At 38.6% G+C, this 16,311-nt stretch overlaps 1 protein-coding gene across 1 annotated transcript; it reads left to right on the top strand.

Annotated features, from left to right (window-relative positions):
- The first annotated feature begins 4,623 nt into the window (after positions 1-4,623).
- Positions 4,624-10,892, top strand: LOC119775200 (gonadotropin subunit beta-2-like). The gene is made up of 4 exons (XM_038273090.1): positions 4,624-4,682; positions 4,911-4,999; positions 8,474-8,595; positions 10,606-10,892. Exons 1-4 carry the CDS (start codon positions 4,648-4,650, stop codon positions 10,837-10,839), a joined length of 480 nt encoding a protein of 159 aa, XP_038129018.1. The 5' UTR covers positions 4,624-4,647; the 3' UTR covers positions 10,840-10,892.
- Positions 10,893-16,311: the final 5,419 nt, after the last annotated feature.

Below are 16,311 nucleotides of genomic sequence, written 5' to 3' on the forward strand. Positions count from 1 at the left end.
TAACCCGGACTCCTCAAGGTATTCTTCAGAAACACTCAAACTCCAACTCTTCAGTCCCAGAGCTAACTGAACTGTCATCCTTACAGACTCCAGTGAACCTGCCCCCCGGCCTGAACCAGTTCCAGTGTAATCATTCATGTGCTTGTGCTTTAATAAACTCTGTTAAACTTTTCATCAGACTCCGTTGTGTTCTGCATATTGGGCTTTTCTGAACCAATCATGACAATTATGGTGTAAGTGATTGCACACTTGTTTGGCAACTACTTTCTCAAGAATTTTAGATAAGAAAGGAAGATTGGATACAGGTCTATAATTGACCAAGTCATCTGGGTCAAGAGACCCAGATGACTATTAATGAGGAGAAATATGCTGCTCTTGCTTTACAAAGGGTCCTCTTATACAGCAGTAAACAAAATTTCCAGACTAGGTAGGATTCCTGTAGGCCTGTGGAGCAATATTTTCTCTCCAGTTACCTAGCATTTTGCTTTAAAGTGCGCAGCTCTGCATTAAACGAAGGAGCAAGATTTCTATTTTTAAAGGTTTTCATTTTCAAAGGAGCTGCATTGTCTAAGGCAGTATGCAGAGAACTAGCAACCCCATCAACCTGTGAAGGGGAATAAGCTATGCTTTTGCACTCTGCAGCACTGCTCAGCGACAAAGAGGAAAGAGAAAGTGAAGCAGATTCTTTAAAATGTATAACTGCACTATCTGATAATGATCTACTAAAATTGAACCTTCCTTTGGGGGAGGGGAACTCTGTTAAAGTAATCCTGATGGTTATTAGAAAGTGAGGGGACAGGGTTGTGAGGACATACTGTTATTTCTTCACATTCTATGCCGTATGTCAGCACAAGATCCAAAGAATGAAGATGAGAATGTGTGGGACTATTCACATTTTGAACAAAGCCAATAGTGTCTAAGAAAACATTAAAGGCTGCTCTTATGCTATCGCCTTCAATGTCAGCATAGATGTTAAAATCTCACACTATGATGACCCTGTCAGTATTTAATACAAAATCAGAAAGGAAAACTCTGAAAACTCATCTAAAAATTCAGAGAAAGGACCTGGTGGACCATATAAAGTTACAAGAAGAGGTTTTCTTGCTTTGAAATTTGGATCAGGGAAATTAATTAAGTATGTATTTACTGTAATCAGCAGTCTGATTAACTGTATTAAAGTAAGTATTAACTGTCTTGGGAGTAATCAGTAAGTCAGACTGAAAGATTGTTGCTACTCCTCCTCCTCACCCAGAACTTCTGGGTATGTGAAAATTTAAATAGCTTGAAGGAGTTGCCTCATTTATGCTCACATAATCCTCTTGCTGCAGCCAGGTTTCTGTAAGGCAACATAGGTCAATGTGATTATCACAAAGCAAGTCATTAACTAGCAGACTTTTAGAGGAAAGAGATCTAATGTTAAACAGACCATTTTTAATCGTTTTAACTTTTACCCCAATTGAAGTTATTTTTATTTTTATTAGATTATCATGCTTTACTACTTTGGGAATATTTGCTAATTTATTAGATTTTGGTCGTGGGCAAGACACTGTCTGGATGAAGTAAAGAGTGGGTAACAGTAGAGAAGCTTCAGAGATGTGTGTTAAACTACAACTCTGCTTCCTGGTCTGCACCCTGGGTGGTCAGGGTTTTGGAGGACTAATAAATGTGGCCAGATTACTAGAAAGAAGAGCTGCACCATCCGAAGTGGGGTGGATGCCGTCTCTCCGAATCAGACCAGGCTTTCCCCAAAAGGATTGCCAATCATTAATGTAGCCCACGTTGTTTTTAGACACCACCTTGTCTGCCAGCAGATCACCATCCACCCAATGGATCTACTGGAGCGTGACCATCAGGTCACCATCCACCGCATTGATCTACTAGAGTCTACCCAGCAGGTCACCATCCACCCCATAGATCTATTGAAGCCTGACCAGCAGGTCACCATCCACCCCATAGATCTACTGGAGCCTGACCAGCAGGTCACCATCGACTGCAATGATCTAAGTTTAACAGGAGTCTGGTTGATCAAGCAGCTTTGTGGTGTCCTACCGATCCCGGGGTGTCTGATCTGGGGTTTCCAGTGGACCTCCAGCAGTCTGATTTTCGCCTCGTAGTGGATAATGTTTTTTTTTTCACCTCTGTGAAGATCTCTTCCGCAGCAACACTCAGCCGCTCTCTGATAAACTCTCTCAGCTGCGCAGAAGAAGACATTGGGTGTGAAATAATAAAACAGAAATCCAGTAGAGTTGATGCTGCTGAAGCCTTTTGTGTTACTTCCGCATTTAGTCACTGTGAGAGGAAACAGCTACTTGGAGCATTTACTGCCCCATGTCAGTCTGGAGTGGAGAACCAGAATAAAGACCATCAGGGGTTGCTTCTCTAAAGCTTTTTTTAGGCTCATCTGCGGGATCAACTGGACAGACAACTGGGATAAATACATTCCACGCAAATATTATGATCTTTGAAAAAAAAAGTAAATTAAAAAAAATTCATGAGCCAGGTTACAATTATACATGAAAGTGCGGATGAAAATTATGTTTATTTTTGTCAGTTAAATTTCAATTGTTTTTTCACAATAATGCACAAAAGTAAAGTAACATGTAAGAATATTTCCTGTTGTTAATCTGCAATGTTTTCCAAGCATCAGCTCCCCATAAATCTGATGGACAAGCAGAATAAAGCATAGATGGATAAAATTATCTCCATATTCAATTAAATAAACAGCAGTAGTCTGCTGTTGAACAGGGCAGAAGTCAATCATCTTTTCTTTTATAAATAAAGAATCCTAAGGTAAAAATTCAATATAATCTGATTAATGGGACATGTGTTAGAAAACACACTCTTCCTGTCAGGTATCCATGACACTGGAGAAGATCCAGGTGCACTTAGCCAAACAGGAAGCATGTTTAAAGAGGATTAAATCATCAGGAGATGAACCAATACTTGACGTTAATTCCGGTTTTATTTTACATTCAAACATAGGCTAATCCATTAATGTAATAGGTGCTAAGAAATCATCAGCTGTGGTTTTTGTTTCAACTCTAAGAAAAGATAAATTTATTATAAAATTATAAGCTGCTTGACAAAAAAAAGGAAAAAGTGTTTAGAAATGGCTTAGAAATGTTAGATATTAATAGATAAGATATAAAGTTAATTTTAAGAAATAACAAAAATGCCACATATGTAATCATGAGAAGGACTGTAGGTTGTTCAGAGGAGTTGTGTGCCAACACAAAGAAGATAAGCTCTCAACTGGTAGATAACTTATATATATATAATTATAAGTAAGAGCAGCAGTGGTGCCATTGTTAATAGAGCACTGGGGGCTGTGACCCCCAAACTGGGAGAGTGGCTACAGCAGATTCCAGGTAAAACATCAGAGGTCTCTGTCCAGAAGAGTGCATGCCTAGGAACAGCTTAAATACTGTGCAGAACCCTCAAACTCCCAGGTCTCTACCAGAGGCAGGGAAAACCAAGGAGCTAGTGGTGCACTTTGTCAGAAGCATCCAGGGAACGAACATTGACATAGTGGACTCTTCTAAGTACCTGAAGAACAGATTGGACTGGACTCCCAACACCGAGGCTCTGGATCAGAAAGGTCAGAGCAGACTCTTCCTACTGAGGGGCCTTCTAGCATCAACCATCTTCTATGGAGCTTTCTGTTCGAGCAGTGGCTTATCTGTAGCAGAGAGAAAGCGGCTGGATCAGCTGATCAGGAAGGCCAGCTTTGTGACTGGATGCCCTCTGGACTCAGTGCAGGAGGTGGGAAACAGAGGGATCCTAACTAAATGAACATCTCTGTTGGATAACATCTCCCACCCCATGCATGAATCTGGTGCTGAACTGGAGAGCTCCCTCAGTGACAGACTGCTGCACCTTAAATGCACCAGGGAGCGTTATCACAGATCCTTCCTCCCAGCAGCTGAATGACTCTAGAACCACCACTGTTCCCAGCAACCTCAACAACTTGTTCCATTCATGCTGATTATGCACAGTTTCTACCTTAGTTAGTTAAATAATATGCTACTGTCATTTTGCACATCTCTGATGTTGCTGCTGTTTTCAAATATCTATTACAGTAAAAATGTCCATAGGTGTATATTGGTTATTACAGTTTTATATTATTAAAACCATTTACAGTATTTAATGGTTTATCTTTTAACTCTTCACTATTTATTACTATACATTTTTCTAAGGTCCACATTTGTGTGACCATTTTTTCTTTAATCTTTTTGCTGATGTAAACACCAGAATTGCCTCATTGTGGGACAAGACAGGTATATTCTGTTCTATTCTATTTTTTTTTTGGCCCACTGTGTATTTGAGTTTGACCGCACTACACTAGAGCCAACAATGAGAACATTGATATGAGTTTTTAATTACATTCCAATTTGTTTCTGAATTAAGTGTTATGTCAATAAGTCAAACCATTATGTGTTTTTTAAATATTCCTTTGCTCCAACAACCGTGACCTTGAACAAGGCCCCAGTCTTAATCCTGACACCTGAGCTGATCAAATGATTCAGTGAGGGGTTGATCCTGGGATAAATAAAGATTTAAACAATGTTCCATCCTTGAACCAAGAGCAGGAAATCAGGGTTGATCCAAGCAGCTAATCTCTGCTGTATAAAGACCAAGCAGAAGTGGATGCCCCATCACACTGCAGTGGACACACCTGAGAGGTAGGTCTGAGCTTGTGCTTAATTGAAATCTGTTTCACAAAATAAAGTAAAAAACGAAAAAAAAAACAGGAGGTTTATTTTTTGTGAAAAGGTCTTGACTTTTCATAACCACATGATCACTTCTTTTTATTGCAGAAGATAAAGGGTCAGAAATTATGTGAAAAATTATATTTTACCCACACGTAACTGTTGAAAATATGAATGACCTTGTTTTGTTTTTATATTTAGAATGATGGCTCAAGAGAAACAGGGGTTCTCTCTGATGATGTGTTTTTTCCTTGGCACCTCTTCAATCATTTGGTGCCTGCCCCCAGCAGGTAACAATAATAATAATAATAATAATAATAATAATAATAATAATAATAATAATAATAATAATAATAATAATAATAATAATAATAATAATAACTGCAACAACCTATTGTACTATATATGATCAAACCCATGAATAAGTTTTAGATAAATGTTAGGAAAAAATAACGTAACTTAAGAAGTTTGTCTCAGTAGGAGTCATGAAAATTGTATCCCATATGGGATAAAGCAGAATTTGGAAAATTAACCAAAAAACAGATAAGCCTGCTGACATTAGTGTGTATTCCCTTAAACTGCCACACTTTCAACACACAATTACTGTTTTACTTCTGTTCTTAACTCCTCCTTTGATGCAATTCTATCATCCTCATACTTACCTTCCAAAAAGATTTCCACATCTCTCGCCTGTGAAGAGAAATCTTCGAGTCGATATTCTGTCATATGTAGATCTGGGGTTTAGGATTATTTTTCTCTCATAAACATATTTGTTTATTTACTTGTGTATGTGTTAGGGTTAACTCTCAAATTTAACCCTCATTTAAGGGATGTAAAAACAATAATTAGCATTTTCTTTTTCCGTCTGTACCTTAATACAATAACATAATGTGTTTTTTTTTTATAGACTCTCTATAAATAAATGTCAGGAAAACACTACCACAAGCTCAACATAAAGTATAATTTAAACCTTAATATATTGTCCTCTAAGTCCCTGTAATGGTAATCTAAGTGTTAATGAGATGACTTAGTGGTCTGTCATCTTCCTCGATTGGGTCTGCTTGTAAACCACCCTTAAAACTTTCTGTGCCACTGATCGCTGAAAGATAAAGATAAACAGATTTAGGGCAGCCCAAGGTAAGGCTATGGGCATTAATAGCCACTTGCCTTCTACTGCACTACCCTTAGGGGATTATAGAACAGCGATTTATTTTAGAGGTTTATAGCATGAGAGAGCCTGCGAAAAAGGCAAAGGCATTTACTGCATGGTGAGAACTCAAACATAAATAAGGATGAAAAATTAATGCAGATGTGTTATCATTGTGACCTTACAGCGTGCTACTATAAAACATGGAGAAGCCAACATACCTTTTGAGAGGGAATATAATTATTTTTTTTATATTAATTGTTGTGATTAAGGTAATTTTCAGTCAGACATCTGGTTTTCATTAGAGGAGCACAGGTTTGGGAATTTGGGGAATTGATCACCAAAATCAGCATCTGCTGATCAACAATTCAAGCATCAAATACATAAATTCTTCAACACTGTTGTCTCATGCACATTAGGCCTATCATTGTTTTATTAAATATAATAATTAGGAGAAGAGAAAGTATCATGAACTGAGCACTGTTTTAGTGAAATAGGTAGCAGACATGAGCTGTATTTAAACAAAATGGAAGATAGAGAAAATCATTTTGACAAAGGATAAAGAATGCTCTTAAGAGGTTTGTGAGGGGCTTTTAAAAAAGCCGTTTTAATTTAGTCCAAGAAGGAGTGTTCGTCTTTCTGACTCCAGTGCAGACAGAGCCTCATGCTCTGCATGCTCCTAAAGCAGTTAGCCTCTACAGGGTAGCCTCGGCCTGCTGCTGCCTCTTCTTGCTTTGTTTGCCTTCGGGCTTCTTCGAGGTACCACAGTCCTCCTCATGGTCAGCTACAGCCCATCTCCTCTGCCTTTAGAGCCCTGTTTTCCTGGCAACCTATCTTATGTACAGTTGTGCTATTTGGAGCCTTGGTAGTTAGCTTCTATAGCTAGCCTTGGTCAGTGGTAGCCTCTCCCCTGCCTTCAGTGCTCAGTTTCTTCGGCAGGCTTCTTCGATCCCCCACTGTGCTCCTCTGCTTTCTTCCTAAGCTACTGCTGTGGTTCTTTGGTTCCAGAGGGGGGGACAGCTGGCTGCTTCATCCCGGATGGAGCTCTCTCAGCCGCTGTTCTTGCACTGATTTGCACACCTTCCCGCTGGTGTTCTGAGTAATTCACCTCCCTTTTTTGGGTCAACAAACATGGACCAAGCAGTAAAAAGTGGTTTACATAGATAATAAAAAAAACAAAGCATAGATATAGATTTAAATTGCCCAGGTCAGATTTACAATCTCTACAGCCACTAGTTTGTCAGCTCTGCGCTGCCGTAGCACAAAGATGTCTTCTACTATTAATGCGAAACCATTAGAAACAAAAAGCAAACAAAAAGGTTGATACCTTCAGTATAAGTAAGTTATAACAAATAACATACTACTTATGTATATTACATTTCTGTCAGTAAATCCCCAAAATTATTACACACTGTAGGTTTAATATTGTAGAATCATATTGTACAATACGGCCCACCTTTTTGCACTTCTGTTTGTGATAAAAATGTTTCAGTTGCTTGGAAAGTGACAGCCCTGCTGGTGTAGAGTGTGTGGCTTATGGAAGACAGTCAGTTTATAAAACTGCTATTTTTAGAAGTTCTTGTAGGGAGCACGACTCTGAAATAATAGTGCTGCTTTCAATTTCTGGCTCAGATTCACTATAATAGATGTTAGATGTGAACTGAAGATGGGTGAAAATGAATCAAAAGGTGCTACAACCAAGTATAATTTTAGGTGTGTACACCTTCTTGCAGTTAACATGTATTTTTTTCATAAAAGTGTTAGATTTTACTTGAATTGTGTCAAAGAAAATAATCACAATATCCATTTGAAAGATTAGATAGGACATACATTTTTATAAACTTAAAAACAAGCTTAACAAAACTTAAACGTTCAATGCTATAATGTTAACCATATATGCACATGTATTCTGTGAAACTCACTGAAACCCTAGTTGTGTCTAGTTATATTTCTAAGCCCTTCAGAAACCTTCAGAAAAATAGAGCTCAAAAAGTACTTCAAACACTTCAAGCACATCTAGAAGTAGTAATGGATCAAGGAAAGTCATTACAAATTTAAAAATCATTCCACTGGACTTTTTTTCCAGGTTTAAAAACGATTATCTTCCCATCCAGGAAGCTTTTTCAATTCAAAATATCAGAAATACTGTTGAGTTCCAGGTTTTATACAGTAGCCCAACAAAGCCTTGTTTTGGCTTAGAAAACATGCAAATGTAACTGGACTAATGGGTCCACCCCTTTGGAATGTTAGGAATGGCCGTTGTTAGCATTCTTTGTCAGTCTGCAATACCAGATACTGGTCTATGTCTCTGAAAGGGGGGTTGTTAGGAGGAATTGTTGGCCTGGCTGAACAGGCCAAGGAAAGGAGAAGAGCCTCTTAAAAGAGAGGAGCCACATCACTGAAGAGCACACAAGTCCACATACATTCAGAGAAATGCTCAAAAAAGTACGCATGAAAGAAGTAAACAAAAAATTATTAACTGAATGTAAGGCAAGTCATGCCACAATGTGTCAACAGTAGTAGCTGTTCAAACATGTGTTCTCTAGTGCAAAAAGAAATAAGACACAAACAGGAAACTGTAAAGAATAAATAATCTGCCTTTTTTTTCTACCATTAGCAGCAGCTTTTCAGCTCCCTGGCTGTCAGACCGTCAATCAGACAATATCTCTAGAGAAGAGGGGCTGTTCTGGCTGTCACAGAGTGGAAACAACCATCTGCAGCGGGTACTGTACAACCAGGGTGGGTAACAACATCTAAAGATGAAAGTCGAAATGAAATCAAAGACATTGAAGCATGAAAATGTGTTGCTTTCAGGAGCAATTGTGGTCGGCTAGTAGGTTTTTGAATGGTTACCAACTTACCCCCCCCCAAGGGTAAATTCTGGCACTGGGTGTAACACAAAAGTCAGTAAACTAAAAGATGATGTCAGTAGAAAAATGTTATTTATTTTTCAATTTGTACAAAATATTAAGCACATTTCAGTAAGTGTGTTCAACAGTGGCGGCCGGCCCATAGGGGGCGCTGGGGCACCGCCCTCCCTGATAAGAAGAGAGAAACGTAAAATATATTTTTAGAAATTAACTCATAAATGTCAGTTTTACTCTCTAGACTGTGTACCTATAAGCAAAACAAATTATATAAACTACATTTCCCTATCTACTGTCATTAATTTGTGGATTTCCACAGACAGACTCCTACCGTCTCTGTTCTGGGGGCTGTGATCAGACTGACCCACATTTGCAGAGAATCTGTCAATCATGTACTATTGCTAGGTGAATTTAATGGCCAATCAGCGTCTCGGAACTTTATGGTCTTGGGGCGCTGAAAATACCAAACCCAAGCGCAGGTGCAGACAATTAGAGGGAAGATGGTGAATGTAAGGAACGAGATGCAGCTTCCACCAAATTCGGTGAGATCCTTATTTATCTACCCGTTTGCCAGAAGAACATCCCTGTTGTAGGATATGAACATTTCATGTCATGGTTATTGGGACTGTGACGAATCCACCTCGTCGCTTAAAACAACCTCTCTAACTTTGCGCGCCACACACACATTCCTGTTATACTGTGTTTGTGAGGACCAATACACTCGCGCTGAGATCAGTAGCTCCATTAACTTAAAACACACAAGCTGTTCCTGGTTACCTGCTGGCGTATTGAGGGTGCACACTTAATATTTCAGTGGGGTTAGCCGTGTGTGTGTGTGTGTGTGTGTGTGTGTGTGTGTGTGTGTGTGGGTATGTGGGGGGTGTGGGTGTGTACGTGTTTATGCGGGGACTTGTCATCTTCAGTCTGGCTGCGTCTTTGCTGGGTTCAAACCCAGTTTGGTGTAATTGAATAAGTCAATGAAAAAAGAATTGTGTAAAAGAATTGTGTAAAAGAATTAAGTTGTAAAAATTATTTGTTTTTGTACATCAATTGTTTGTGGAGGTAATATATGGACAAAACTGATTAATGAGAAGAAATCAGAAATAAGAGAGCCTGAGGTGAGGGGCTTAAACTATTTAATGAGGGCTGTGGGAAGAAAAGCGGCAATTTTTGTTTTCTGTTTCTTTGTTACATTGCTGGTAACTGGAGGGAGGCTGAGGCCCAGAGTATCTTGTATATGTTTAGTTTCTTTTGCACCCTGTTTTGAGTTTTTGAGCTCAATAAATCACCAACACCGGTAACCCGACTGAGCCTGGATTCTTGGAGGCCAAAGAACCCCGTCACAGTGACCCAAATCATCACTGTTACTGTTATTATATAGTAAATTAAATCATTACTGTTAAATTATATGTATTGTCCAATTGTTTATTTGAATTCTTATTCCGGGTTAGTTGGAGACATACACTAGGCTATATCAGCCCCACCAAAAATATTTTTCACCAGCCGCCACTGGTGTTCAATACTTTTCCCCTGTGTCATTTTAATTACACATAACTTCATTCCTGGACATTTATGGTATGATTGCTCTCTATGTGTGGATAGCATGGATTGTTACATCTACATCTGGTGAAAATGTCATGTCAATAATGCCTTTAGAAATATATTTACTGAAATTAATGGTGGCGTGTTTAATACTTATTTTAACCATTTTATATTTATTATATCCCTTGTATCCATTGGAAGAGATTTAGATAAATTCTGTGGAATTTGGCTTCTGATTAGAACTGATACTTTGATCTTTTTATTATTGAATTTGGCCATATTTGAAAGTCTTAATGTAATGTAGGAACCTATCTGTTTTCACTTTTTTTTTTTTTTTTAGGATCTCAACATGAAGGTTGTGTATAACAAAGTGTCCCAGCATGTGTGCACATATGGGGATCTGTACTACAAGAGATTCGAATTTCCTGACTGTTTGCCTGGAGTTGATCCAGTTGTCACCTACCCAGTTGCTTTGAGTTGCCGCTGTGGCGGCTGTGCCATGGCGACATCTGACTGCACCTTTGAGAGCCTTCAGCCTGACTTCTGCATGAAAGAAATCCCATTTTACTATTAACATTTTGTAATATATTTAATCCTAATCATGATTCTGTTGTTTGTATACCCTGAAAAAAGTAATGCATCCCAGGAGATAATTGTGTTTCTTATCTTCAAATAAAGAAAATAAAAAAGAAATGTGCAAATTTGAATGTTTCCCTTCCAAATAAAAATGAACAGGACTGAATATAAAATACCGGTGAATTTTGAAAAAAAAAAAACCCCAACATGCTCAGACAAAAAAATTTTCAACTCAATATAAGGCAAGGACTGGTAGAAGGACTGGAGAAGTCAAACAACAGCTATACAAAGTCATGGTGCAGCACAGGAGAGCCAGTTAGTTTAGCCAAGATGTAACTGTGCACCCTAAGTCTAACAAAGAACACACCTTTGATCACCAAAATGTTCGGATTTTGGACAGAGAGAACAGGTGGTTTAAGAGAGGGGTGAAGGAAGCCTTCTTTAGTTTCAGTTACAGCACGATATCCAGATCTTGAGTTGTAAAGCAATATTACATTCTATTACAAGAGCAGATGAATAAGGTGCTTGTTTAACCGAATGTCAAACCATGTCCAAAGTAGTTGTTCATTCAAAAATAACCAGAAACACTTATTTTGATGATGAAAGCAAAGGTTCGTCCTGTTAAGCTTTTCTTTTTCCTTTTTCTTGCATCCTCTATTAATGGCCATCCTCCTTTGACCAGAAGCGTCCCTGTTACACCTAGAATCTTTTTTTATTTAACTTCATTCACTAACCCCTCTGCTGCTCTGTCTGTTATCAACTAAATCAGAAGACAGCCCTGATCGCTTTGGCCTCCCGTTTCTCTCGCTAGCAGTCAGGTGAATAGGCAGCCAGAGAGACTGAACCAGATGAGGGCCCAACTGCGAATCCTTAACTGCTATAGACCCGTTGCCCTGACATTCCCCATCATGAAGGTCCTCAAGAGAGTCCTATGGATCCAGTTAAATTAGCAAACAAGCATCTATGAACACCCCCTGCTGTTTGCTGATCACCATTGATGTGTAGTATAAAAAATGCTCTTATATACCTGCTATAGAGTGTTTCCTGGTAATTATCAATTGATTTACCCTAGGTGTGAAGATCCACATGCGTGGAAACACCTAAAACATGCAGGACAGTGGGTGCTTATCAGAATTAGGGCTGCAACTAACGATTATTTTAAAAATCGATCAATCGGCCGATTATTTTTTCGATTAATCGATGAATCGGACAAAAAATATTTTTTATATTAACCTTTTTATTTCAAAATAAACATTTTAGACAGAACAAATAAGCACACAAGTACAGGTTGCTCATTAACTGTACTGGTGCAATATGAAAAATAAATGTTTGTGTTAAAACTACACAAACTTACATGAGAAATGTGGCTGTACATCCACAAAATGTAGGGTACTTTGTTTTATAAAGTGCAAAAAAAGACATTTTTGTTTTTAAAGCCCCTAAGGGGTTCAAACAATAGGCCCCCCATTTCAACAAATGAGTTTTTTTAGACTAGAAGAGTTCTGCCTTTTAAGACAGGAAAGTATAGCAGTTAAAGTTGCTACTTGAGAAAATACTGAACCATAGAGATAAAAATAGCCCTGTGATTCAAATTATAAATTGTATTTGGAATAAAAATTAGAGAACTAGGGGTGCTAAAAAAAAACACATCCTCCAAAGACAGATATTTACATGGGAATGTGGCATATAATTAATTGACATATTACTGATCTTGCTGGATTTTATTCTGCTTTACTTCCATAAATTGCAGGATCTTCTTTACTTTATCTTTGCCAGAAGATTTAAACTTTAAAAGCCTTGCCCTCATAATTTGCAAGTTAATTTATTTATAAAGTAAATATAAATGCTGCTTAAGCTAATTCACATGAAATTAAAAGTAAAATAAGAAGCCAACCTTAGCACTGTCTGTAACCTACTAACAAGGTAAGGAAAGCATCAGATGAGCTTCATGAGAAACTAACGTTACGTTTCCCCACTTTAAAACGAAACAAACATGGTAGTTCCGTGCCATGTTAATTTGTTTTGACAAAAGTTGCATGTTACGACTTTTTTCACTTTACAAAGCGCAGGCTATTTTAATTATTGTGATCAATTTGCGCCGTCAATCCTGGCGCATGCAGTCCTGCGGCTCTGACTGCAGCGCTGAGAGGGGCTCCTGCAGGAGCGGGATGGGGGAGGTGCCCCACGGCACAGTAGGAACGATACATGCTTTCACGTAAGAGTCTCCAAAAGTCGCCAGTGACACCGTAAAAAGTCGCCAGATTTGTCGCTAGTCGCTTTTTTGAAAAATAGTCGCTGGAGGGGTCTGAAATGTCGCTGAGTTGGCAACACTGTACCTGCGGCGCTGACTCTCTCTGTATTTTTTTTTTCTTCCCCCGTTTCAGTCAAGTGGATGTGATGACGGCGGCGGCGGATGACGCATTAATCGCGCGACACAACTAATCGATGATGAAATTCGTTGCCAATGCTTTTAAAAGTCGATTTTTATCGATTTTATCGATTCGTTGTTGCAGCCCTACTCAGAATGTTCTTTGATTACCCCAAATCATTTAACCAAAATTCAGCAAGATTTGCTTTGTCCAAAAATGCAGAAAACTCAAATGGAGGCTTTAGTTATCACCTGGTGTCTAGTCTGCTGCACAGTAGCACAAGGGACTGTACTCTTACCCCTTTCTCATTCCTAACATCTAAGACTTCCAGTAGAGAACAGACTACTGTAATTTGCAGAAATTATCATATAACTGCAGTTGTTGGGTGTATCTGAGATGGACAATAGCTGAGTATAGAGAGCTAGTGGCTTGATTCATTGCATGGTGTAGAAACAATCATTCCATCCCGATTGTGAATAAAACAAGAGAGATTGCTACAGATTTAAAGAGAAAAGGGACTGGTCCAACAGTGTCACCATCATGTGGAGGAGTATAAAAACCTGTGTTCACCTTCACAATAGGCTAGACTATTGTCAAGCAGCAGCAGCGCCAGCAGTAGTGCAGAGTACATCTTTAAATGTAAGTAGTTTGTTTTTTTAACTGAACATCTCCTAAAATACATGACGTAACGGAGCACTGGAATGTGTAGGACCAGCTAAAGCTTAGAGCTAACCTGTTGATACGACACGCTTATCAACATTAAAAGCCTTCATACAAATTTTAACCTACATCTTATTGTAACTGTGCTGATAGCCGTATCCATCACAAATCGGATCAATTTATTCTTATACAGTTTATTACAAAGGATTAGAACTGTTAAAGCTTAATGCAGCTGAAGAAAGTTGATAAAACAACCACCTCTTTATCGGGGCCAAAAATACTGCTGCAGTCGATGGAGGGAAGAGTTGAGGCAGAATTCCATATGCATGTTGCATTTCTATGTAAAAGTCATACAAGTTAAAAGAGTCCTGTTCAAACACCAACGTACAAATATAATCTTTTGATCACGTCAAATGATGCCCAGATGCCACTTTTTGTAAATCTTATATTTGTGATATATTATATTCAGGTTAATTTACACTTTGAGTAAGCTTGAAAAAAGTCATCTCCAAGTTACCATTCCAAAGTCATCTCTTTTTCATCAATCCATCCAGTTCATGAAGCACTCCTTTTTTCTAGCCTTAAAGAAACACTACAGAAAATTGCATCTTTTGACACAATTGTTTTCCTGTACTTTAGGAATGCAAAGGTCCAGTGACAGGGCAGAGGGTCAGTGGGAAGCCTACTGCTGCCACCTGGCACTGGTTTGTCCTCATGGATGAGGTATTAGGACAGAGGCCCTCTATTGCCCCACCTGTCCTCCACACCAGGGCCAGGTGCTGCAGAGGCTGAGCAGCATCAGGTTGAAGATGAGGAAGACAATGAGAGGCCAGGAGAGAGGAGGGAAAGGAGGAAGAGAAGGAGTGACGAGTTGGTGGATTTAATCAGGGAGGATATCAGATGGCAGAGGGAGGCAGAGGAGAGAAGAGAAAGAGAGAGCCGGGAAAGGGTGGAAAGATTATTTAATTTATTGGAGAGGATGGTAGACAGACATTATTTTTGAGTTGAGGATCTGTGTTGCTGTTATTGTTAAATTAAATAATTAAATTGTTTATAAACGTTATTGTTGTCAGTGTGTTCTTAAAGTCTTTTAACCTTTTTACATGATCTGTTTCATCACTTCTTTACAATTTAAGTAAACTTAGAACAATTTCTCAGTGACAATATCAGTTTATTTTTAGAGAAGCAAGTATTTACAATAAACTATTAAAAACATTTTTAACCATTTACATTAGATTTTAAAATTAACTACTACAACTATTTACAGAAGATATAAAATAATTACTAGAGAACATATATATATATAAAAAAAAAAAAAAAAAAAATATATATATATATATATATATATATATATATATATATATATATATATATATATATATATATATATATATATATATATATATATGTATATATATATATATATATATATATATATATATTAGGGATGGGACGGTTTTTGAAAATCGTCCGAATCGTTCGGTTCTACTGTCTCGGTTCGGTTCGCGTGTGTTTCGTTCGGTTAATGCTCTGCTCCTTTTTCTCATAGGCAAAGCGTTTACACTCCAGAACAGAAGGTGGCCGTACTGCGACCAAAGCCAACCACCAGTAGTAAACAAGAAGAAGCGAAGCCGCGTAGCCGGTTGAAACAGAAAAATATCAGTTGTTGTGGAGAATTTTGTGGGTATGGCTAGTGGGAAAGAACAGGAGTTGGAAGACGCGCCAGCAGCACTTTATAGGTCTGCTGTATGGGACCACTTTTCATTCGGAGTGACCTACGATGACGGCGGAAGGAAAGTGGTGGATAAAAGTGCAACAGTGTGCAAACATTGTGCAACTCGTGTTGTTTATACTAGCAGCAACACGACCAACATGTCAGCTCCCCTGCGGAGACATCATCCCAGTGAGACAGTTGGCAGCACAAGGAGGAGAGGGAAAGAGTCGACAGTACAACTTCAACTCCCCGCAGCTTTTAAGCAGACATACGGTAACGAGTCAGAAAGGGCGACATGCATAACTAAAGGAGTGGGATATTTCATCGCCAAAGATATGCAGCCTTATTCCGTAGTGGAGGGTGCGGGATTCCGTTCTATGATTAAAGCACTGGAGCCACGATATAAAATCCCCTCCCGCAAACACTTCAGCAACACGGTAATTCCCGCACTTTATGAAGAGACCCAACAAAGAATTGTTAAAGAGTTGTCTGACACAGCCTCTGTAGCGCTAACTAGTGATGGATGGACCTCCAGAGCTACTGAAAGTTTCCTGACTGTGACTGTCCATTACATTACCTCAGAATGGGAGATGAAAAGCTCTGTTTTACAGACTTATTTAACTGACTAAGGTTTCTATCATTACATTTGATTTTATTTGTTCCTGCTCCCGGTGGTTGGAACATTTATTCCATTCTGGATTCTTGTGAGTGTAGTCTTTTTTCACTT

This window comes from Cyprinodon tularosa, unplaced genomic scaffold (genome assembly GCF_016077235.1).
Source record: "Cyprinodon tularosa strain WSP-4 unplaced genomic scaffold, ASM1607723v1 ctg856, whole genome shotgun sequence".
Lineage (NCBI taxonomy): Eukaryota > Metazoa > Chordata > Actinopteri > Cyprinodontiformes > Cyprinodontidae > Cyprinodon > Cyprinodon tularosa.